This window comes from Typopeltis vanoorti, chromosome 8, assembly GCF_054136105.1.
Source record: "Typopeltis vanoorti isolate ZY-2024b chromosome 8, IOZ_Tvanoo_1.0, whole genome shotgun sequence".
Classification (NCBI taxonomy): domain Eukaryota; kingdom Metazoa; phylum Arthropoda; class Arachnida; order Uropygi; family Thelyphonidae; genus Typopeltis; species Typopeltis vanoorti.
In genome coordinates this window covers 6,864,432-6,889,174 of record NC_143556.1, presented here as the reverse complement: position 1 = coordinate 6,889,174, position 24,743 = coordinate 6,864,432, and the positions used below count along the sequence as shown (strand labels likewise).

Below are 24,743 nucleotides of genomic sequence, written 5' to 3'. Positions count from 1 at the left end.
AATGTCAAAAAGTCTTTTATCTTTTATCACTGTATCAAATGCCTTTTCAAAATCTAGAAATCCCCAAAACAACTTTCTACTATGGTTTAGTGTTTTCTCTCCAGTAATTCTTAGACAAGTTATAGCCTCTCTAGTTCATCTGTTAATTCAGAATCCAAACTGTTCCTCATTAATTTCTTTTTCTATTTTATTCTTAATTCTCTCTAAAATTATTTGTACCAAAATGTTTGCTGTGTGAGTTATAAGACTTATCTTAGGCATTACAACTTTTAAATTCTCCAGTTTTTATTTACTTTTTTAGAACTGAATGGTTAGTAGGATGATAACCTCTTCTCTATACAGTTTTGTAGTAATAAAGATTTGTGCAGTTCTGGTTGACTGCATTTAAATGGTTTCGGAGTTTAGTATCTAGAGAAGAGAGTCTTGTTCTTCGAGAGTGTGGAAATGCAAAGTCAAGAAAACTAAAGCAATTAGGGTGATAAAGACAAGTGTGTGCGAATGCACCCATGAAGCAAATGAGTGTGTGAGTGAACAAAAAATGCGTAATCTTGTCTATCAGGCAACATTATTGAATGTGGTAGTCAATTCAGAATGTAAAGGTGGTTGGGACTTAAGGGGATGCTATAGTTTTTATATGCTAGAAACAACAGGAGTAAGAAAGAAGAGGTTCTGGCATTGGTTAGTGCAGCCTCACTAAAAGTTATAGGCATTAGACTTGGCTAAGAGCAGATGACATAGTTACAAGTATAGAATGTGATGGATTTAGTGTTTTAAGGAAGGATAGAGTAGATAGAATGAGGGGTGGGATACTGCTGCTGATGATAGCAGCGCACCATGAATTGCAGCCAACAAGATTAGAAATCAGTTGGGTAGATGGCAGTTCTTTTGAGTCGGTCTGCTGTGAGATTGAAGCCAGTAGGACAAAATATAAAATTGATTGCTGCTGTAGGCCAGGAGGTGCTAGGAATGATGTGAAAGACATGCATCAGCAGATTAGTACAATGAATGCAAATTGAGTAATTTGCATTCATTGTATAAAATGAATGGGGGAAGTCAACTTCAGAGACATATTGGAAGGAGAAAAGATCACACAGCAGGATGGAAATGGAATTTATACACTTATTGAGATGTAATTACTGGAAGCAGAATGTGACAGAAGAGACTTGGGGTATGAGAGTGTTGGATCTTGTTTCCATAACTAAGGTAGCTGTATTGCCTCCAATTGGAGAAAGTGATCATGTGGTCTTGACTTGGGAGGTAACAAAACGTGAAAATTCCAGTTAAGAAATGGAATTCATACACTTCTCTCTCTCTCGGATCTCCTTATGTCTGAGGGCTTCTGATCTTCTTGATGATACTTCGCCATTTATTTCTCTCCTGTGCTTCTCTTATTGCTTGTTCTAGTTTAAGTTCAGTGATTCTTGATGTTTGGTCAATCCACCTGCTGGGGGGGGGTCCTCTTTTTCTTTTCCCACATGGTTTACCTTGAATGATTATTTTTTCCAGGCACTTGCCTTCCCTTCTACATGTGTGTTCAAAATATTGCACTATTCTCTTGTCAGTAATGTTTATCGATCTTGTGTGGATATTCAGTTCTTCTTTTGTTTGTTTGTTTTACTGTCCAAGACACTTAACAATCTTCTCCAGCACCAGAGCTCGAACGCCTCAATTCTTCTTCTGTCATCTTTTGTCATTGTTCAAGACTCAGAAGCATAGCAAAAGATCGAAAAAACTACGTTACATATCATACACTTATTGATATGTAATTACTTGAAGCAGAATGTGACAGAGGAGATTTGGAGTATGCGAGTGTTGGATCTTGTTATAAGGTCAGAAGACCTGTCCATAACTAGGGTGGTTATATTGCCTCCAATTGGGGGAAGTGATCATGTGGTCCTGACTTGGGAGGTAACAAAACATGTGCAAATTCCAGTTAAGAAGGGGAACTAAATGGCAGGTGATTATGATACACTCAGGAGGCAGCTTGAAGCTGTACCATGGCATAAAGATCCTGAAAGTGAAGGATGTTCAGAGTGCATGGAGGATAGTCAAGGGATATCTAGAGAAAGCAATATCACACAGTATACCCAAGGTCAGGAGGGTAAATCAGGTAGTTAGATGGATGAGTAGTATCATTAAGCATGAGCTACAAACAAAGAAAATGTTGTGGAGGGTATATAAAGAGAAAGGTTGCTAGTTAATTCATGAACAATACAGGGATCAGGCAAGAAAGGCGACCAGCATGGTAAAAAAGGCAAAATCAGATTATGAGAATAAATTAGCCAAACAGGCAAAAGGAAATCCCAAAGGGTTTTTTCATTATGTGACAAGTAGGAGGAAGAAGAATGACTATGGAAGGATAACTTTAATGAGTGCAGATGGTAGAGAGGTAACAGAGGCAGACGAATTTTGTTATGGCAGAGGTGATAGGGACCGATGTCAAAACAGAGGTTGATGAATTGGAGGCGCTGATGATATTGTAGAATCTGAATGCAAATACAGCTGTGGGATTGGATGGGATATCATGCAATTTAAGAGAATGTGCAGGGGAACTGGCTAGGAACTGCCTAATTTAAGTCTATTTGACTAGGCTATTTAATTTAAGTCTCAACTCTGGCAAAGTCCCAAGAGAATAAAAGGAGGGTAAAATAATTCCTTTTCATAAAGAAGGATTGAAGTCTGTGGCAGCAAATTATAGACCAGTTAGTATCTCTGGAGTGGTAGTAAAAGTACTGGAAAAGTCAAAAAGAGAATTCAGGAATGGGTGGATAAGAATATGATACTCTATTAGAGACAGCATGGCTTTGTGAGGGAACAGTCATGCCTCATTAATCTACTAACTTTTTATGATAGTGACAACTGAGTTGGATGAAGGGAATGGCTACATAATGACACTACTGGATTTTGCAAATTCTGTTATGCAAACTGGAACAAATGGGAATGGATAAGAAATTGGTGATATGGATGGATAAAAGGATGGACAGATACTAAAAAAGTAATATATGGAGCAGCAGAATCCAGAAGGAGACATGTGACTAATAGTGGGCCATTGGACTCTATTACGTGGCTCACTGCTGTTTAATTTGTACTTAAATGATATAAGAAATAATTTGAAAAGAGATATTCAGCTGTTTTCTGATTATGCAAAGTTGGGTAAAGTAACAGATAAGATGATGTCAAGAGCTTGCAGGATGATTTAAACAGGCTGACAGACCATAATTTGGGCAAACCATAATGTATGTCAATTTAATGTGTCCAAGTGTAAAGTTATGCGTTTTGGGTTAAAAAGATTACAAGCTGTGTACCACATTGAGGGAACTGTACTACAGGAAATTGATGAAGTCAGGGATCTGGGGGTGCGGATAGTAGTAGATCGAGAGCTGAAGTTTAGAGGGCATATTGCTGAAGATGCCTATAATGATATAGACCAGTGGCTCCCAAAGTGTGTGCTGCAGCACCCTGGGCAGCCATGGCTTCCTCACAGGGTGCTGCAATTACAAAATTTTCATAATTTTATTTTCATTTTCAATTCTATGTGATAGGATGCGACATCTAGCGAACCTGGTGCAAACCAATAACTCACTTAGTAATAACTGTTTGCAGAAGCCTCTACAAATGGTTACTAGATGGCACTCTACAATAATTAAGTTTCTCAATTGTTTTAGTAGTTTCTCGAACTTTTTCAGTACTTTGTGTTCGTATATAAATAACTGTCGATTTCACGTGGTCCTAGTGTTGAATTAGTTTTGGGAAATTGTATCAACTGAATATTGTTGTGATTTAGTCAAATGAAGTTTTTGAAGTATTTCTCATATGTATTTTTAAAAATGGATTGTTTTTTACTAAACAATAATAAGCATTGTGAGAGATTAAGTAAAGAGGGCCTACTGTCAAATAGTGGCAAGAGTGTGAAGAAGCGTAAATATCGAAAATATGATGACAGTTATTTGGACTTTGGTTTTATGTCGACGGAAGTCAATGGTGAAGGGAGGTCGCAGTGTGTACTGTGTATGACAGTTTTGACACTAGAGTGCATGCTACCAAGTAAGTTGAAAAGCCATTTAGAAACCAATCATCCCAGCATGGTTAGTAAATCTCGTGACTACTTTACCAGAAAGTTAAAAGAGTTAAATCAACAAAAAGGTAGTTTTTTATAAACAGGCGTCAATCCTAAGCAATGCTTTGCTAGCATCTTACATGGTGGTACATAGAATTGCAAAATATAAGAAGCCTCATACCATCGCAGAAGAACTCATTCTACCGGCTGCTGTAGATGTGGTGAACATTATGATTGGTAAGTCTGCTTGGAGGCTGCTTTCAAAAGTGCCTTTGTCCAATCACAACATCAGTCGCAGGATACAGCACATAGCGGAGGACCTCAATGATCAATTAATTGAAAAAATAAAAGGGAAGGAATTTGGGTTGCAGTTGGATGAGGCCACAGATAATAATAATGATGCTCACTTGATTTGCTATGTCCAGTTTTTAGATGGTAATAACATTGTAGAAGACCTTCTCTTTTGTAAAAGTATCACTGCTGGTGCTAAGGCTCAAGACTTGTTTGAGATCCTTGATACTTTTATATCCGAAAATAATTTGAAGTGGACTAAGTGCATTGGTGTCTGTACTGATGGTGCTCGTTCTATGTCTGGCTGTTATGGAAGATTGCAGACACTTATTTGAAGCAAAGCCCCTGATGCACTGTGGACCCATTGCGTTATTCACAGGGAAGCACTTGCATCAAAATATCTGAGTCCTACATTGAACCAGGGGTCTTAGAATATGTAGTGAATATAGTAAACTTTATAAAAACTCGGCCGTTGAAGGCAAAGCTTTTCAAAGAACTACAGGGTGTTCGGGATAAATTTGACATATTTATAATTAATTATATTTTTCCGTAAGTTACATGTATTAACACACACTTCTCTTCATTTAAAAGTTTGGACCCTTCTTCATTCATATACAAGATGTCAGAAAGGATGGATAGCTGGAACCCACCTGAATCATGGAAGAGAATAACTTGTATCATGATGATTCGTGCCCGCCATCAAAATAAGGATATTACGACTGCTGCCCAATGCTCCCTGAATACAGTAAAAACAATCAGGAATGAACTAGAGACTTGCAATGGTGACTACGAGGATGTAGCAAGAAGAAAGATCCCTAGCAGACGATCTGATTGCGTTCGTACAGCAGAATTCCTCGCAAATCTGCAGGAACAGGTGTTGAAGAACCCTGGCATTGGAATTCGGGCTTTGTTCGTGGAGTTGCTAACTGTAGTCAAGCCCTGGATAACAAGGGTAGCCAATGGTAGGCCGTATGTATGGCAGCAGGATTCGGCCCCTTGCCACACCTCTGGGAAAAGTCAAAAATGGTTGTCTGAAAATTTCTACGACTTCACCAGTCCAAATGTTTGGCCTCCAAACTCCCCAGACCTTAACCCCATGGATTATTTTGTATGGGGCGCAGTTGAAAAAGACACCAATCGCACTTCCAGTAATACAAAAGCCCAGTTAATGGATAAAATTAAAACAGTTTTTGCGGCCCTTCCCAGGGAGACTGTAGCATCAGCTTGTTCGAGGTTCCGAAGCAGAATTGAAGCTGTGATCGATGCTAATGGTGGTTATTTTGAGTAAATCTTGTTGATAGTATTGTAATTAACTCTGCCTGTAATGTTTTTTTGTCAATTCATTAAATTTAATAGATACAAAGATTTTCTTTTTCCTTACGAAACTGTCAAATTTATCCCGAACACCCTGTATGTGAGGATCCGTCTTTGTTGTACTACAGCAGTTCACGATGGCTCTCTCATGGTAATGTTTTGTCTCATATGTTTGAACCACGACAGGAAATTTATATTTTTCTTAAAGAGGAAGACCACAAGTATACCGAAAATTTTGTGAATGAAGATTTTTTTGGTAAAACTAGCATACTTATGTGATATTTTTGAAAAGATGAATGCTCTGAATCTCTCTCTGCAAGGATGCAACATGCACTTTTTAAAGTCGATTGAGTAAATTTCAACTTTTATAAAAAAAAAAAAACTAAAACTATGGAAAAGAAAAATGAATGAAGACGGAGGCAAAGAATGTTTCCCCTTGTTGCAACAGTTTTTGACCTCTAATGGAGTTGATTTCTCTCGAGGTATGAAATCCATTTTTGAAAAATGCTTATCACCTGGTTGGAGAAATATTTTCAAAATGATAATATCGATAAATTTGCATGGATTCAAGATCCATTTAATGCCAGTGTTCCATCTGAATTTACTGCTGCAGAAGAAGAGAATCTTATTGAGTTGTCTTGCAACAATACGTTGAAAACAAAATTTAGCAGCATGGAATTAACTGAATTTTGGATACCAGTAAAAGATGAATATCTCCCTTCTGTGTGAAAAAGCTCAGAGAATTTTAATTCCATTTGCAACTTCTTATTTGTGTGAAGCTGGATTTTCGGCGGTCGTTGTGATAAAAACTAAGTATCACGTGAAAATCAATGTGGAGAAGGAAATGAGGGTGGCTGTGTCCAGTTTGATTCCAAGATTTGAGAAATGTGCAGTGATCAACAGGCTGATCCAACCAACTAATGATAATTAATTGAATTTGTTCAGTTACTTTTTTTTTTGTGATCTTAAATACGTTTTATTTATTTTTACCTAACCCTTTAATTTAAAAAAATTATTCGCTATTTCGCAAAGTGTACTTGTTAGAATTTGACATAGGGCGCCTTGGGAAAACTTGAATTCAGCAAAGGCACCGAGAATCAAAAGTTTGGGAACCACTGATATAGACAATAACCAAGTAATTGAAGAACATACTACCAAGCAAAGATAAGGAAGTTATCATTCCTCTTTATTCAGCCTTAATCCAACCACATTTGGATTATCTCAGGTCTGGTCACTTGGGTTTCCTGGGGATGAGGAAGTGCTAGAGAGGATCCAGAGGCAAGTGACTAAGTGGAATACTCTCTGTGAAGATAGATTGAGGGCTTGTGGATAGCAAAAGTTGGTTGACAGGCAAAAATGGGAGGATATGACTGAAACATATCCTGTCCTCCAGGTTTGGATTGTGCAAGAGTCTGGTAACCTCTTCTTGTAAAAAAAAAAAACATACACTCAGAAGAATTCAGAGGAAAAGCAGGCTAGATTTACTGGAAATGACAACAGAAAGTAAAAGGGGAAATGATTTGGAATAACAGATATATTAAATATCACCACATGGAATGTTAGGGGCTTTACTAGGAAAGAAACAGAACTCGATAAACAATTAAAAGAAAAAAAAAGATAAATATAGCAGTACTAACTAACTAACTAAAACTAAGAAAAAATTAAAATTAACTGTCAACATGACAGATTATGTAATGATATATAGTGGGGTAGAACAGAATAAAAGAGCAAGCTGTAGTGTAGCTATAATGATAGATCAAAATTGGACGATCAGAATTAAGAGCTACACTTTTATTAACAAAATAATAGCAGCTGTGAGACTGAAATTTGAAAGAGGTTACCTAACAATAAGAATATATGCTCCAGAGGAAGGAAAAATAGAAAGTGAAATATTTTATGACTTAGAAAAGCTGATGAAACACTAATAAAAATGATTATTTAATAATTGCAGGAAACTTTAATGCTAGAGTAGGGAACCAAAGTATACCACAGGTTGTAGGCAGATATGGAGAACAACATTTAAATCAAAATGGAAACAAATTGAGAGATTTCTCATCATTAAAAAAATGGGAATAAACATCAATCAGCATACAAGAGTAAACACAATACTTTTTGCAGATGATCAAGTAATTATACAAAAATTAGAAGATGATCTAATGAGATCTGTTCACCATCTACAGCAATTAATTAGTGAATACAATTTATGAATCTCATTAAAGAAAACTAAAACTATGCTATTCGGGAGTAAATATCCCATTCAAACAAAAATAGTAATTGAAAACCAAACTCTAGAACAAGTAGCACATTTTCAATATTTAGGATGTAACATAATATTTGATATAGATATACCAAATAACCTCATAACCATTTTCAAGCAGTCAGCGGTAAGAAAAGGCAAAACAAGGAAGGAAGCAATTAAAATTTTATAAAGTCATGGTAGTACCAACAATACTTTATGGATCGGAAAATTGCATAAGGAGAAAGAAAGATGAAAGTAGAATACAAGCCGCTAAAATGAAATAAATTAGAGCAGTTAAAGGATGTACAAGAATGGATATAATACAAAATGATGAAATCAGGAAGAAATTACAAATACAAGCAATAAATGATAAAATAAAAGAACACCAAATGAATTGGAGAGATCTACAAATGGAGGGAAAGCTACCAAAAGAAGCAACAATATATAAACCAAAAGGAAAAAGAGACACAGGAAGACCTAGAAAGAGAATGAAAATATAGTCCTTAGGATGCTGAAACAGGCTTTTAGTCTATATCTTGAAAGAAGAAGATGATGATAGAAATATTTAAGTTACTTAAAGGATTTTATAAGATTGATCCAAAGGAAATGTTTCAGCACTTAGCTAGAGGGAACAAATGAAGTGGTCATCCCTGGAAGTTGGGTAAGAGTATGGTTAGTAAGGGTATGAGCACAAGATTTTTTCTTGGAGAGTGGTGAATGAATGGAATGGGAATCAGTTGTAAGGGCTTTGTCTGTTAATAGTTACAAGGAGACGTATGATAGATGTGTTGATACTTTGGGTCTCCTGGGATGAGCCTTAGGAATCCATGGAGGTGCCCATGCAATAATAATAGTGTATTGTGGACTAATGATATTGTGCGCTGAGCATGATATTAATAGAAATTTTATCTAAGTAGTCAACAAACAAGAGACTAAGGAGTAATAGCAGACAGAAAGTTTTAGAGACTTCTTTGCTAAACTGGTTAAGTCATCATAAGATAACTGCAGTGTTATTATTATTCACGACTTCTATGAAGTCATGACTCATTGCTGGAGGGCCCCCTTTTAGACAACACAGTCTCTCATACCATTGCTTAAATATGAAAAATATCCTGAGTTTCAATCCCCTAAATACCTTTCAGAAGTTTAAATGTCTCAATGATATCATCCCTTCCTCTTCTATCCATAAAACTGTGGTTTGTATGCCCTAGTCTAGCCTCATAACCTCATAATCATCCCACTAACTATTCAGTTCTAAAAAACAAATGAAAATTGGAGAATCTAAAGATTGTAATGCCCAGGATTAACTATATACTTGTAATTACTTCACTTGTAGTCTATCCTCATAACATTGTGCCCTGATATCATTTTTGTTTGATATTATCTATACCCAAGTGGTTCCAAGTGCTTGACATGTCCAGTGCTGTGTGTGAGCAAGTGGTTGGAAACAAGAAAATATGCATTGTACAATTGTGAAACAAACATTGCTTCTTTGGATAGATTGAGGACATGGAATTGGTTTGGTAGATTAGAGTTGGAGAGATGATATACTTGAAGTTTACAACTTGTTGGAATATTTACCAGATGGACACTGGAAAGTTGGGACAAGGACAATCACCATCTCTGGTATTACAAGTAGCAGTGAGAAGTAAATTTTTGTGTAGAAAATGATAGGTGTATTTAATTCATAAATGTTACAATTCCATTGTATAAAGCCTTTGTTAGGCTGCCCATGGACTTATGGTACACAGATTGGGTTTCTTGAATCTAGAAGACTTGGAAATAGAAACAAGTAACTATGATAATATCAGGACTGTAGAATATTGATAACAAGCATTGAGGGAATTTGGTTTGCAGAACTTAGCAGCAAGCAGAGAAGAGAGATACAACTGAAATTTATATGCTACAAGAGATGCTTGATCAAGCAGAATTAGGCAAGTTAATATGCAGAGCAATGGATGATGGGAAAACAAGATCATTAGTGGGACCTGTATAAGGGTACTGTAAGCAAAAGAATGGAGATTCATTGCAGTGAAGTACATAGCTGCAATCATGTCGCATCATAAATTACTATCCTACAGAGAACTAGTAATGTGACTGCAGAATGTTTATATTAGAAGATCCCACAAGAGCAAGAAATACTCCTGTAAGAGAGGAGGGGGCAGTACAATTCCAGCTCTTTAAGTATGCCTTACAAAGTCTTGGGATCAGCCTTCTCTCCCTCATTATAGTCATAGAGTTTTAAAGAACATTATTAGATTGTCACTCAATGAAGTATCTATTACAGCAAAGCTGAATCATTATTTGGAAACCAAATTTTTCAGGCAATGTTCTCTTTCCCAATTAGTACAGTACAGTACAGTCTTTCCCAATCATCTATTCAATCCAGGTAGAAAGAGAGAAAGCATCTTTTTGCCCCAATGCAGGCATTATATAAAAAGAATAGAAGCATTTGTGCAAGAACAATACTAGATGGAGCATCTCTTCCTCCTAAAAGTGAAATGCACAAGGAGTTTGTCCACTTTTGGAAGAATGTCTTTTCCACTCCACCACCTTACCTACCTGGTTTAGTACTTCCTTCTGTTTCAAGGTCCATTCCATAAGCAGAACTTTAACATCCATCTTCTTTTGATGAAATAAAGTCTTCACTTCCAACTACTTCATCAGCTACTGGACCAAATGGCTTGACTGCTGCAGAGCTTCAACAGATTCCTCTGCCTATCTTGCAAGATTTAATTGACCTGCTTCTGTTTACCAAATGTCTACCATTATAACTTTACTGGTCAAGAACAGTATATTCATTCCAAAGAAGGAAAGTGCATCTGTATCTTCTGACTACTGTCCAATTACAGTTGCTCCTGTTCTCTTATGTCTCTTTATAAAGTATTAGCTAAATGTCTGCAGTCATACATTCAACATAATTTTAGGCAGAGAGCATTCATTCCTGTGGATGGCTGTGTTGCGAATATCTTCATTCTTTCCTCTCCTCTCTATGAATCCCAGTGCCAACTTCAGCCTCTCCCCAGACAGTGTCTCCCTTCAAGCTATCCTTTTCAGCTCTGTCTGTTGTATGATGTCCAGAAGATTTTATACCTACATATCAGAGATTTATCTGTAAATTCCCTTACTATCACCTGGGCTCCATATCAGCATCCATTCCTGCACTTAGGGATGTACACAAAGGAGACCCACTCTCTGTCCTATTTTCTTCAATTGTGTCATTGATGAGTTTCTTCACTCTCTTCCAAGCCATATTGGCTACTGTCTTAGCACATAAAAAAAAAAAAAAAAACTAAAAAATATATAAAAAAAACTCATGTTAATGTTATGGCATTTGCTGATGACCTTATACTCATAACCTCTACTAGAGAAGGCTTGCAGGAATACCTCGATCAAGCAGTTTACTTCTTTCAAATGTGAGGCTTAAACCTCACTGTAACTAAGTCAAGTGCTTTCTCTTGTCCCCTCAGGTAGAAGAAATTGAAGGTTGAGAACTTTGAGTTTTTTCCTACATGGCAATACCTTGGTGTTTTCTTCTCTCCAACAGGCAATTCCTTTTTCCCATCCACTCTAGAATCTTTTCTTTCTTCTCTCCATAAAGCTACACTTAAAACATCAACAGAGGCTCTTCATTCTGAATTATTTCCTTCTTCCTAGACTATACTCTAGGTTAGTCCTAGGTAAAGTTTCTCTCTCTCAGTATTATCCAGGATTAATGTAGCAGTTTGCTCAGTAGTCTGTTCATGGTTATTCTTCCTCACAATGTTCACTAGCATTTTTCCATTCCACTGTAAACCATGTAGGTCTTGGAATTCCCTCATTGCGATAGTTACCGCTTAGATTATGTCTATCCAGATCGCAGAAATTTTCGAATCCATTCATCAAAGAAGAACTTCTCACTGCACTCCAGGGAGTGAAAACTGGTAAAGCACCTGGATTTGATAATAATCATCCTGAGTTTTTAAAAAACTCTGGACCAAATACAGTGGAATGGCTGACAAAATTCTTTTCTAATATTCTACAGAGTGGTGGATTACCAGGAGAATTTAAAAAATCAAAGATAATAGCCATCCTCAAACCTGCAAAGCCCACTGATAAACCTGAAAGTTATAGACCTATAGCACTGCTCAGTGTCTGTCTTAAGTTACTAGAAAGACTTATTTACAATAGAATTAGTACTATTATTATTGACACTCTTCCTCATGAACAGGCTGGCTGGTTTCAGGCCCCAGCGCAACTGTGATGATCAAGTTTTGGCCTTAACGGCTCATATAGAATCTGGTTTTGAAAAATGCCTTAAAACTGGTGCAGTCTTTATAGACTTGACAGCTGCATATGACACCATATGAAGGAACAGCATGATCTACAAGCTCCTTAAAATACTGAAATGTAAAAAAATGACCATCTGATCAACACTATTCTATCTAATAGAACAATACAGAGAGCTCTAGATGATGATATGAGCAAGCCAAGAACACTTTACATTGGACTCCCACAAGGTCAGTTCTGGCCCCTCTTCTTTTCAATTTGTATATTTCTGACCTTCCAAGGACGTCGTCTAGAAAATTCGCATATGCTGATGATTTGTGCATCACATTCCAACACTAGAACTTCTGTAAACTACCAAGACTAAAACATGCTGTTTCCATTTGAACAATAGCATGGCATGAGACATCTTAAGAGTGCCACTAAATAAAAACATACTACCTCACAATTTTAATCCAAAGTATCTGGGCATAACCTTGGACAGAACCCTCTCCTTTAATAGACATCTCTCCAATATTGCTGCCAAACTCAGAACTAGAAATAACATACTGCATAAACTTGCCGGAACCTGGGGGGCTTGTGATCCCATATTAAGGACATCTGCTCTGGGCCTCGTCTACTCACCTGCTGAATACTGCTCAGCTGTCTGGCTGAACAGTGCACACGTTAAATTAATTGATACTATGTTGAATCAGACAATGCGCATCATTTCTGGAACAATAAAGACTACAGCATATTGGCTACCAGTTCTGAGCCACATACAACTGCCACAACCACGACGCCAAGACAACCTTATTCGCAAATATAACAAAATATGCCAGAACCCACTGCTTCCTACACACACACTGATATTGACAGCTTTACATCACAGAAGCTTAAGTCAAGACACCGGCCTATTATAACAGCACAACAACTTGTCACTGAGGGCTATGTTACAGCAATCACATGGAAGGCGGAATGGACTGCCAAAGCCCCAGTAATCTGGCAGACTGTCTTTAACCCAAACAGTCCATGAGGGTTCGACCTACCTCGAAAAACATGGACCTCCCTAAATAAGATTAACACCAACCATGGTAGGTACGGAGCTTCCTTATTTACTTGGGGAATAAGACCAAACTCATCTTGTAACAGTCTCGAGGATAACCAAACTATATGACATATCACATTTGACTGTCCTCACAGAGACATCATGGGACCATTAACTGACTTTATAAAAGTTTCTACTGATGCTGTTAACTAGTTGTCGAACTTAGATATTCAGTTTTAATTTTATGCTTATTTGATTAAGCATAAATTAAGTGAATAAAGAAGTTAACATCTGTTATATAGATTTCGAGAAAGCTTTTGACTATGTAAAATGGGATAAGATGATGGAAGTAATGGAAAAGATTGGTATAGATTGGAAAGACAGAAGGCTAATTATCTCACTATATATGGGAACAAACTGCCATGGTGAGAGACATATGGTACAACAGAACCAGGTATCATTGGGCGAGTAGTAAGACAAGGCTGTTCTCTGTTACCAATTTTGTTTAACATATATTCTGAAGCAATGCTAAAAGAAGCACTGGAGAATTCGGAAGAAGGAATAAAGATTGGAGGTAGACAGATATTTGCAATAAGATATGCAGATGACAAGGCATTACTATCAAACACTGAAACAGGACTACAACATCTGTTGAACAGATTACTGGAATCCTATATCAATTATGGAATGAAAATTAACATCAGAAAAACAAAGGTAATGAAAATAGCAAGGAAAGTGGCAAATATGGATATCAGAATAAATGGGGAAAAATTGACTCAAGTAAAGACATTTAAATATCTAGGAAGTGTTATTAGCAGTGATGGAAGATTTAAAAGTGACATAAAAGCAAGAATAGCAATGGGAAGAGATGCCTTTAATAGAAAATGTAATTTATTCAGAAGTAAAATGGATAGAAACCTAAAGTAAAGACTAATAAAATGTTATGTGTGGAGTGTTGCCCTCTATGCATCTGAAACTTGGACATTGAAGAAAGAAGAAATTAAGATTTTGGAAAGCTTTGAGATGTGGATTAGAAGAAGAATGGAAAAAATCAAATGGACAGATAAAATATCTGTCCTACTTGCTCAATTGCAGAAAACTAATGAAGTTTATGAATTTCATTAGTTTTATGAAAACTAATGAAACTAATGAAGAAAACTAATAAACTAAAATACCTGCTCAATTGCAGAAAACTAATGAAGTGATCTTAAAAAGAGTAGAAGAAGAAAGAAGTCTGTTAAGGAGGATAAAAAGAACTGGATCGGACATATTCTGAGAGGGAATAGAATCATCAGAGATGCCATCAAAGGAAAAATAGATGGGAAAAAACCCAGAGAAAGAGTAAGGAAAACAATGCTAGATAACATGCTCAATGGAGACAGGTACATAACCTTGAAAGAGAAGGCTCAGAACAGAAGACAGTGGAAGGAAAGTTTCTGCTACTAAAAGAAGAACCTGCTCAATTGCAGAATACTAAAGAAGAAGATGACTACAGTGTCATTTCACACTATTTGTATTCTTTTATGCATTTTGTTGTCTTGTATGTTGTTTTTTGTGTGTGTGGTAGCATATGCATGTATTCTTAGCCAAACGTTAAATAAATATGGATATTATTTCTGGGAAAACTCCCATGTTATTCCTCTTAACAAACTATTATATTTACGGCTATTTTGCCTACTTCTGTTTAGGAGTGCCCCTGAAGGGGAACTCCTAAACAGAAGCAGGCAAAATAGCCGTAAATATAATAGTTAAATAACAGAAATTTTCTACCTCCACTTCAGAAGTTTTTCTGCCTCTAGGATTTCATGTATTAAGGATTATTATCGATATACCTCTGTATGGATGCTTTGATAGAAGGACACCAATCATGACTATGACTGCCTTGACTGAACAAAGGAGATGGGATTTAATGTTACATCTTTCAGTTGATGGAGCTGCATTACAAGAATCTAAGCTCGTTCCTTTTCAGCATCAATGGATTAAGGATGAGGCTCTCTTCCTGCTTGGTTTCAAATATATAGATTAATTAGGACAAGAATCAATGCTCTGCTGACTTTAGCTTGTATAACTCAGGGAAGAAGTGATGACAAGAACTGAAGAGTAAGTTCTCAGAGTATAGAAACTTTGGCTCATGTTACTCAATGTTATAATAAATTTAGTTTAATCCTTTATCCAAGTGTAAGCAAACAAAGCTTGCACCTGAAAATATCTTCAGGACTGAGGTAAGGTTGTACATCCCTTGACAACTTGCAGCAAAGGTGGATCAAGTTCCTATCACTCCTTGTATCAGTATCTTCCATAATGCAAAGCACATCTCCTTGCAGACATGTGTACTGCTATGTATTAGGGGAAGGGCCACTACCCAGACCGGTTTCGACCTTTATTGAGGTCTCATCAGTGGGAGGCAGACCCAGAGTGGTGATACCAAGCCAGAAGTAATCGAGAGGTCATATTTACCTATATGAGTTAACAACCGGTGTACTACCTTATTATTAAATTACTCTGGATTTAGAGAAAGATGTTGGAAGGTTATTTTGCACTTGGTTGGACTATAATAAATTTAGTTTAATCCTTTATCCAAGTGTAAGCAAACAAAGTTTGCACCTGAAAATATCTTCAGGACTGAGGTAAGGTGGTACATCCCTTGGCAACTTGCAGCAAAGGTGGATCATGATCCCATCACTCCTTGTCTTAGTATTTATTATAGTCTAACCAAGTGCAAAATAAACTTCCAACATCTTTCTCTAAATCCAGAGTAATTTAATAATAAGGTGGTACACCAGTTGTTAACTCGTATAGGGAAATATGACCTCTCGATTACTTCTGGCTTAGTTTCACTACTCTGGGTCTGCCTCCCACTGACGAGACCTCAATAAAGGTCGAAACCGGTCTGGGTAGTGGCCCTTCCCTTAATGCATAGCAGTACACATGTCTGCAAGGAGATGTGCTTTGCATTATGGGAGATACTGAGACAAGGAGTGATGGGAGCTAGATCCACCTTTGCTGCGAGTTGCCAAGGGTTGTACCACCTTACCTCAGTCCTGAAGATATTTTCTGGTGCAAACTTTGTTTGCTTACACTTGGATAAAGGATTAAACTAAATTTATTATAGTCTAACAAGTGCAAAATAAACTTCCAACATCTTTCTCTAAATCCAGAGTAATTTAATAATAAGTTAGTGCACCGGTTGTTAACTCGTATAGGTAAATAAGACCTCTCGATTACTTCTGGCTCAGTATCACCACTCTGGGTCTGCCTCCCACTGACGAGACCTCAATAAAGGTCGAAACCGGTCTGGGTAGTGGTCCTTCCCTTAATGCATAGCAGTACACATGTCCTCAAGAAGATGTGCTTTGCATTATTGGAGATACTGAGACAAGGAGTGATGGGAACTTGATCCACCTTTGCTATGAGTTGCCAAGGGATGTACTACCTTACCTCAGTCCTGAAGATATTTTCAGGTGATTTTAAGATACTTTTTTTGTATGCTATTCAGGGCACACTGGCAACATAGATGACTTACCAGAGAATGATTTCTCGAATTCTCAGGTCTAGTGTTTAGTTGAATAGTACAAGATGTTGTTGGGGCCTAGGCCTCTTTTTGTTCTACATGTGGGACTATAGTATGTCACTATTTCAGTGCAAAGTTGGAAAATAAAATGGTGAGTGAGTGGAATGTGGTGCCAGTGCACAGGGAAAGAGGAGATGTGGTGAAAATGTAGATATGGAGAAAATTCCAGATGATAGCTTTTGCATCAAATTACCACTATAGCCTAGAAATAATAATACAAAATTTCCGTATGTGAAATGATTTTATAAATTCATTGTTGATTTATTTAAATTTCAATTTTACTGCAGAAGTTATTGCATTTAAAAAAGAATGCTAAGTGATAAACAACAGAAATAAATATTTCACTGCTTTTGGTGCACTGATGAAATATACTGTATTTTCCGGTGTATAAGACGCACTTTTTTACCTAAAAATTCATCTTAAAAATGGGGTGCGTCTTATATGATGAAGGTAAAGATTGTTTCCTCTTTTCAAAGTCATACGCACTCCCTTTTATGTTCCAAGATCTTTGTAGGCAGTTAATGGTGCAATCAAATTGATGCTGACCTTCACGTGACTTCTAGCGCGTCATTGGCTAAGAACGGGGAGCCCCTATTCAAGTTGCATAATATCTTATCCGAGTAATCAGTTACCGATGTTTACCGATCAGTATTGAGTTGACGTGTTGAGATATTTTGTGTTCAGTTTGATATTTTCCCGTAGATTTTAGTGATGGAAAAAAACAGGCGACATTCATATACTTCAAGTTACAAATTGCAGGTTGTAAAATATGCGGAAGAACACGGGAATAGGGAAGCTGAAAGACATTTAGGACCTCTGCCTACAGAAAAAATGATTAGAACTTGGCGTGGTCAGAAGGAGATTTTGTACAATTTGCTTAAAGAAAAGCACGCGAAACGTGGAAAAATTGCAAAGTGGCCAGAACTAGAGACCGAAGTTTTGAAATGGGTGCAAGAAAATCGGCAAAATGGCATTGCCATTTCAACAAAAATGATTCGTACACATGCAGTCATAGTAGCCTGTAAGCATAACATTGAAGATTTTAAAGGCAGTGCTTCATGGTGTTACCATTTCATGAAACGCAGTGGACTTTGTATGCGTACAAAAACAAATATCAGTCAAAAAATGCCAAAAGAATATGAAGACAAAATTATTTCTATATTATATGAAATTAATGATGATAGAGAAGAGTCAGATGACAGTAACATGGGTTTTGCAGGTTTCTGAAAGTTCAGTTTACTATTAAAAACTACCTATTATTTTATCCTTTTTTTTTTTTAATCATACTTTAAAGTTTAGGTTTTTTCCAGAAAATTGTATTAAATTTCTTGGGTGCGTCTTATACACCAGAAAATATGGTAGTTTATTTAATAATGCACAGCAGAATTCGCACTTACAGTATTTGAATTAGCATGAAAAGATCTTAACACCCGATTTTTAAAATTTTTCTTTTATTATCTCCTACTTCTTTATAGAGTTTCTTTCTTCCTTTCCATTTAGCTTTTGAAAGAAAAGGAAAGATGGAAATGTGTACCATCATACTATATCAAAACTATTGCTTTTTGGCTCATTGAAGAAAATCAAAATCCAGAGTACTGGCATGAAAGTAAAATGGATACGTGCTTCATGCAAGTAAGTAAACTATCATTTCTCTTTGCAGATATTGTAGATTAAAATGTTCTGACACACTTTTTCTTCTTTTATCTATCAATGAACAATTGTAATTGAGTAAATTTTTGTAAAATACAAGGTACACTAAGAATTGTGCTTATGGGATTTTTTTCCCCATAAGCACAGTTTGGTAGCTTATCTGGCATTTGTGTAGTGAGAGTTTATTATTATTATTACATGACACCTCCAAGGAGTCGAAAGATTCATCGAGGGAGGGCACCTACTCTACAATTCTCCACCTCTCAGTTCACCAACTGGAGCAAACCACATCATCTACATTAATGCCCTCTACCACTACTACTAGTATTAGTAGTAGTGGTAGAGGGCATTAAAACCATCACTACTAGTATTTTCACAGACAATCACAAACATGAAACATGATTCAAATCCCACCGTGGGCTTTGAACCCTCAGCCTTTTGACTGGAGAGCAGATATGCTAACCACTCAGCCAACCAGGCTGGGAACATTATCAAATAAAATTTGCTTTCTGAAGCCAAATCTAAAAGATCTTTGTGATCTCTGATATTTTATTTTTATCCATGAAAGTTCATATATTCTGATTGGATTCTCATTAGGCTTCTGATTTTCTGGATTGCTTTAAAAAGGATATGATTTATTTTTTATGCAACTGTGCACCCACAAAAGTTTGTAAACCTATAATACTTTGGTACTATGGGTGGTCTTGGAGACCAAACATGGAACTTTTCAAACCACTTAAGACTAGTAAGCAATGAAATTCTCATCTAAAATCACCATAAATATTTATATCATTTATAAAAACAGTATGGAGACTATTGAATGAAGAAATAAAATGAAGTGCTGCTTAACATGTTCATGATAGTCAATTCAAATTGTATCATTGTCTACAAGGTAGGACGCAACAAATCATTACATGTGCTTGGTTGAAAAATCGTGACAATGTAAAAGGAATAAGATTTGTTGCTTTCAGAATATATACGTAACGGATAATTAAGATAATAAAATGTTATGTGTGGAGTGTTGCTCTCTATGCATCTGAAATATTATTACCTGTTTTATTGTGTTTCTTCATTAGATAATAAGTATTTATAGTATATTAGAATAGAGTTTTGTGTTTTTAGAGTATTTAGTGTCTTTATAACATATTTTTATTGTGATATTGTAGTAGATTAATAGAGCTATAAAATGATATCAAAAACGCAGAGGAAAAGGAATGCTAACAAGAATATCAAAGTAGTGACAAAGAAAGTTTTTTCCACTAAAGACAATATTAAAAATAATTTAAACTCTGAAATCGCTAAGTTAAAGCAGATTATTAGACAGACAGTGAAGAATTACAGAAGTCAAGTGGTGTTTAGAGAAACACAAGAACAATAAAAAATATTCAGAAGCAAAATGGAAAATAACAAAACATGCAATCAGGTAAGTTAATGCATAATAATGAAAATATGGTGAGTAAAGTTGATTGTAAAGAGAAGAATGTTATTTGGTATGGTGACTCTATCATAAAACATGCTATTGATGAGTGGGTTATAATGCCAAGCAAAAATTAAAAATATAACACACACAATTGAAAAACAGACGGGAAATGTAAAGGAGGTCATAATTCTGGTAGGTACCAATGACTTAACTAGTGATAAATTCAGTATGAGAGAGAGAATATGAAAAGTTGGTTGGAAAAAGCAAGAGTGAGAAAGTGAAAATTGTTATTATATTACCTAGATATGATGGAAATGAATTATGAAGGAGGGCTATGATGGCAAATGATTCGATGCGTAGACTGAGCAGAAGTAATGCATGCGAGTTTTTGAATGTGTGGAGTGAGATTGAGGAACGATTGTATAAGAGAGATGGTCTACACTTGAACGTGTTTGGCATCAGGAGTCTTGAAAAATTATTAATTCATATGAGACCAGACACAGAGAGTCAGAGAAACTGAATTCTGATTGGGAATTGTGAGAATCTGTGTGTAACAGCGACAATGTTAGGTAACTTTGTTAATGATAAGAATGGTTATTATTATGGAAATAATTATGAAGACAGAACTATTCTGTGCTTGTCTGGTTTGGACCTTCATGCATGTGTAAAGATGTCTGCATAAGTAAGGAACTAGATAAGAACAGAGATATGCAAATTGTTTAACTCTGTCATCCAGACCACAGACAAGAGTATACAAAAAAGCATGCAGGCAACTTATTATCTTTGTACACAACACTAAGAGTATCAGAAACAAAGGAGTAGAGTTAGTTGTCTTGGTTAACATATTGGGATCTCATATTCTAGGCATTAGTTAGACCTGGCTATCAAAAGCAGACATGCTAACTAGTATCGACTGTAAAAGGTACATTATTTTTAGGAAGGATAGATAGGAGAGGAGGGGCATGCTGTTAATGATATTGGATGACTTGAATCCAGTTAGTGTTGATACCTATGATTGTAGTAGTACTACTAAGAGTATTTCATGTGGCAGTGAACTTGAAGCCATCTGGTGTGAGGTGGAATCTAGGAATCTAACAAGATCAATTACATAGTGGAGTGTTGTTACAGACTTGGCGGATCGGTTGCTAGTGATGAAGAATTGCATCACCAAATAGAGACGATGGGTACGAAAAGATTAATCGTAATGGACTTTAATTTTCCGAACATTGATTCGGTAGCAGTAAAATCTCATGAGAAGAATGAAACTGAATTTATTGAGCTGTTGCGAGACAACTTCCTCAAGCAGCATGTGACAGAAGGAACTCAAGGTCAAAGAGTGTTAAACCTGATTATAGTGTCAGAGAGCGTTTCAGTAAAAGACATAACTATTCTGCATCCGGTTGGTGACAGTGATCATGTGGTACTCACCTGGGAAATGGCTAAGTTTATGAATGTTCCATTCAGAAATGGTTACATGCTGAACTACAGGAAATCATGACTACCTAATGAGTTTTCTGAGTTCTGCACCATGGTATCAGTTGTTGGATGAGAGAATAACGACAGTGCATGGAGTGTGTTTAAAAAATACCTAAATTATGCGATCTGCTCTCCAGCCAAAAGGCTGTGGGTTTGAATCCTGCTGCCGTGGGCATGGATGTTTATGATTGTCTGTGAAAATAATAGAGGTGGTTATCAGCAGTAGATGGCGTTGGTTGGTGTGATTGCAGTCAGTTGCTGTATTGAATGGTGGAGACAGAGTTGTAGAGCAGTTTCCCTCCCCCGATGAATCTTTGGACTCCCTGGAGGTGTCAAATAATAATAATCAGAATGTGTCCCTTAAATTCAAAGAACAAATTGAGCAGAAGTGAAACAAATGTATAATCTAATTCCATGAGATTTGCAAGAAAAAGATGATGTGGAAAGAATACTGTGTGCATACGGATGGTAATTATAAGCAGCAGGTAAGAAGAGTCACAAGTGTTGTACAGAAAACTAAGTCCGAGTATGAAAATAAACTGGCTCTGCAAGTTAAAGACAACCCAAAAGAATTCTATCATTATGCTGCAAGTAAAAGAAAGAATGAATTTGAAAGAAAAACTCTTCTGAATGCATTTAAAAGCTATCAACCTGGGGTATGCAACATTGAACTCGCTGCTTCCTCTTCATTGGATGAAGAAACTCGTGTGTATGAGGCTGGTGACAAATAAGAATTCTAGAATGAAAATGGGATATCTACGGATATCCTATCAGTTCTAGCATGGATGTAGAAGAGTGTTCAGCTAAATTGGCTATTCTTTGACTAGGCTATATAATTTGGATCTCAGAATAGGGAATATTCCACAGAATGGAAATAATGTATGGTAATCCCCTTGCATAAGAATGGTGCAAAATCCAGTGTATCCAACTATCGACCAATCAGTATATCAGGAGTGGTAGTGAAGATTTTGAAGTTGGTCAGGGCTCACATTCAGAAATGGGTTGGCAGAGAATCTCTACTTTGCAATGAACAGCATGGGTTTAGAAAGGGGAATGGATACACCATGATACTTTTGGATTTTGCTAAGGTTTTTGACAGAGTATAGCATGGAAGGCTGTTGCATAAATTGGATAACATGGGATTTAATTATAAACTATTGGCATGGATAAGAGGCTGACTGACAGATATCATAAAGTCGTATATGTGGTGTATGAATCTGCAAGATTCAAGGTAACCAGTGTTGTGCCTCAAAGAACAGTTTTTTGTCCATTGTTATGTAATAATCTGTACATTAATGACATAGGGAAGGATCTGACACGCGACATACAGCTATTTACTGATGATGCAAAGATAAGTAGGGTAATCAGGATGCTGATGTGCAGTACTTGTAGAACAATTTGAATGGGCTGGAATTGTAGGAAAGAAAATAGTTCTATGTTAATACACTTTGGTGTCATTAGATATCCACTGTATTATATTAGTTGGATTATGCTAGAAGAAACTGATCTGGCTAAGGATCTTGGAGTTTTAGTAGACAGGAAGTTGAAGTTCAAGGGTCATATAGCAAAATTATAAATTCAACTCAGAGAATAATTGGAATATTGAAACAAACCTTCACTTGTAAAGATAAGGAAGCCATTTTGTCTCTTTACAAGGCCTTGATAAGACCTCACTTGAACTGTTGTGTGCAGGCCTGGTCTCTTGATTTCTGTAGTGATTCTGATACAGTGGAGAGAGTGCAAAGGAGAGTATCAAAATTGATAACAGGTTTGGAATACTGATTATGAAGACAGATTAAGAATTTGTAGGCTACAGACACTAGCAAACAGGTTAGGAGTGATATTATTTAGAGTTATGAACTGCTGAAAGGGTTATACAAAATTTCATTAAATGGAATTTTTTTTATTTTATGGAAGACTTGAGAGCATCCTTGGAAGTTGAGAATGGATGCTGTCAAGAAGTGGGTGAGGGCTAGATTTTTTCTTTCATTGTGGGGTGTGTGATTGCCATTTGGCATTGTTTGTGCAAGTAGAGTGAATGATTTCAGTAACAGGTATTACATTTGGTGAGAAAATTTCTTTTTTTTAAGGTTACATGGTAGTCAGCATTCATAGTGAAGAATTTGTGGAGACACAACACACGTTTAGAATAATTACTTAACATTAAGAAAGTAACATTCGACGTTTCGACCTCTGTATTGAGGTCATCATCAGGAAAAATGCATATGTATAAGATATAAGCTACATGACGCTGTACTATACAAAGGCAAAATGAATCTAGATTCTTGTTAATCTTTTAACCTAGCCTGACCTCTTTGTGTGAAAAAAAATTTTTAAATTTTTGTACATACATTTGGTTACTGGGTTTTCGAAAGGATGAAGAAATGTTGGAACAGGTTCAGAGAAAATTGACCAAAGTGGTCTCTGAAATATAGAATATAAGCAGACTGAGGAAATGAAAATGGAAATGGTTGAGACATACAAGTTGGGTTATTATTGCATTAATGTGGATAAGATTTTTCATTGAATGTGTGGAGAACAAGACGTCATTCCCAGAAGCTGTATAAGGAGGGTTTGAAAATTGGGGTGAGGAGTAGGTTTTTGCGTGGAGAGTTGTGGGTGATTAGAATACATTGCCTGGAAGTGTGATGAATGTGGAGGCATTGATTACATTCAAATCATGGTATGATGAGCTCTGTGTGTGTGATGAAGGACCTCCCATGATGAGTCATTGATTCCATGGAGTTTTAATAATAATAATAATAAAAGACAAATGTTGTTTATTTTGTAGTGTTACCAAAGTAAGGAAACCTGGAATGGCACTTTTAAACAGTACATGGCAACTATGAAATTAACTGTCCATGAAAATAAGAAAGATGAAACTGAAAAGAAAAACCTTTCAGCTCAACAATCAGTTTTTATCAAAGTCAAAGCTGTCTACATGTGATACTCAGAAAGATGCAAAGATGCCATGTTTTTGCTAAAAATAGGAAACCATTTAGTGATGGCACAATTTTCAAAAAAAAAAGCATTTTTCAAAGTGACTGATTCCTTGTTTTGTGACTTCAAAAATAAATCAGAAATAGTTTATGGCATCAAGAACATACAGTTATTATTATTATTATTATTAACATCTGACCTCCATGTTGTCAAAGACTCATCATGAGAGGTACAAACTCTTGCACACAATTTAAGTGCCTTAAACTGATTCAATGTGTCTACAGTCAGGCAATGCATTCTACTCACCAACCACTCTCCATGCAAAGAAACTGCTCCTCACTCCTTATACAGTTTCTAGCAATGGCTTCTTGTTCTACCCACCCACCCTCTCCCATTATATGAAAAATCTCTTCCATGTCAACCTGATAACAACCGCTGACAAGCTTATTTGTCTCAAACATATCGCCCCCCTCCTCTTCACGAAGCTTTGCA

At 36.4% G+C, this 24,743-nt stretch overlaps 1 protein-coding gene across 1 annotated transcript in view; it reads left to right on the top strand.

Annotated features, from left to right (window-relative positions):
* The window catches only part of LOC150103704 (cyclic GMP-AMP synthase-like receptor), a 91,810-nt gene that overhangs the window by 56,205 nt on the left and 10,862 nt on the right, over positions 1-24,743 (top strand). The window contains exon 6 of the mRNA XM_090397100.1: positions 18,266-18,397. Within this exon, the coding sequence (XP_090253226.1) occupies positions 18,266-18,397 (132 nt within the window). The remainder of the gene's footprint in view (positions 1-18,265; positions 18,398-24,743) is intronic.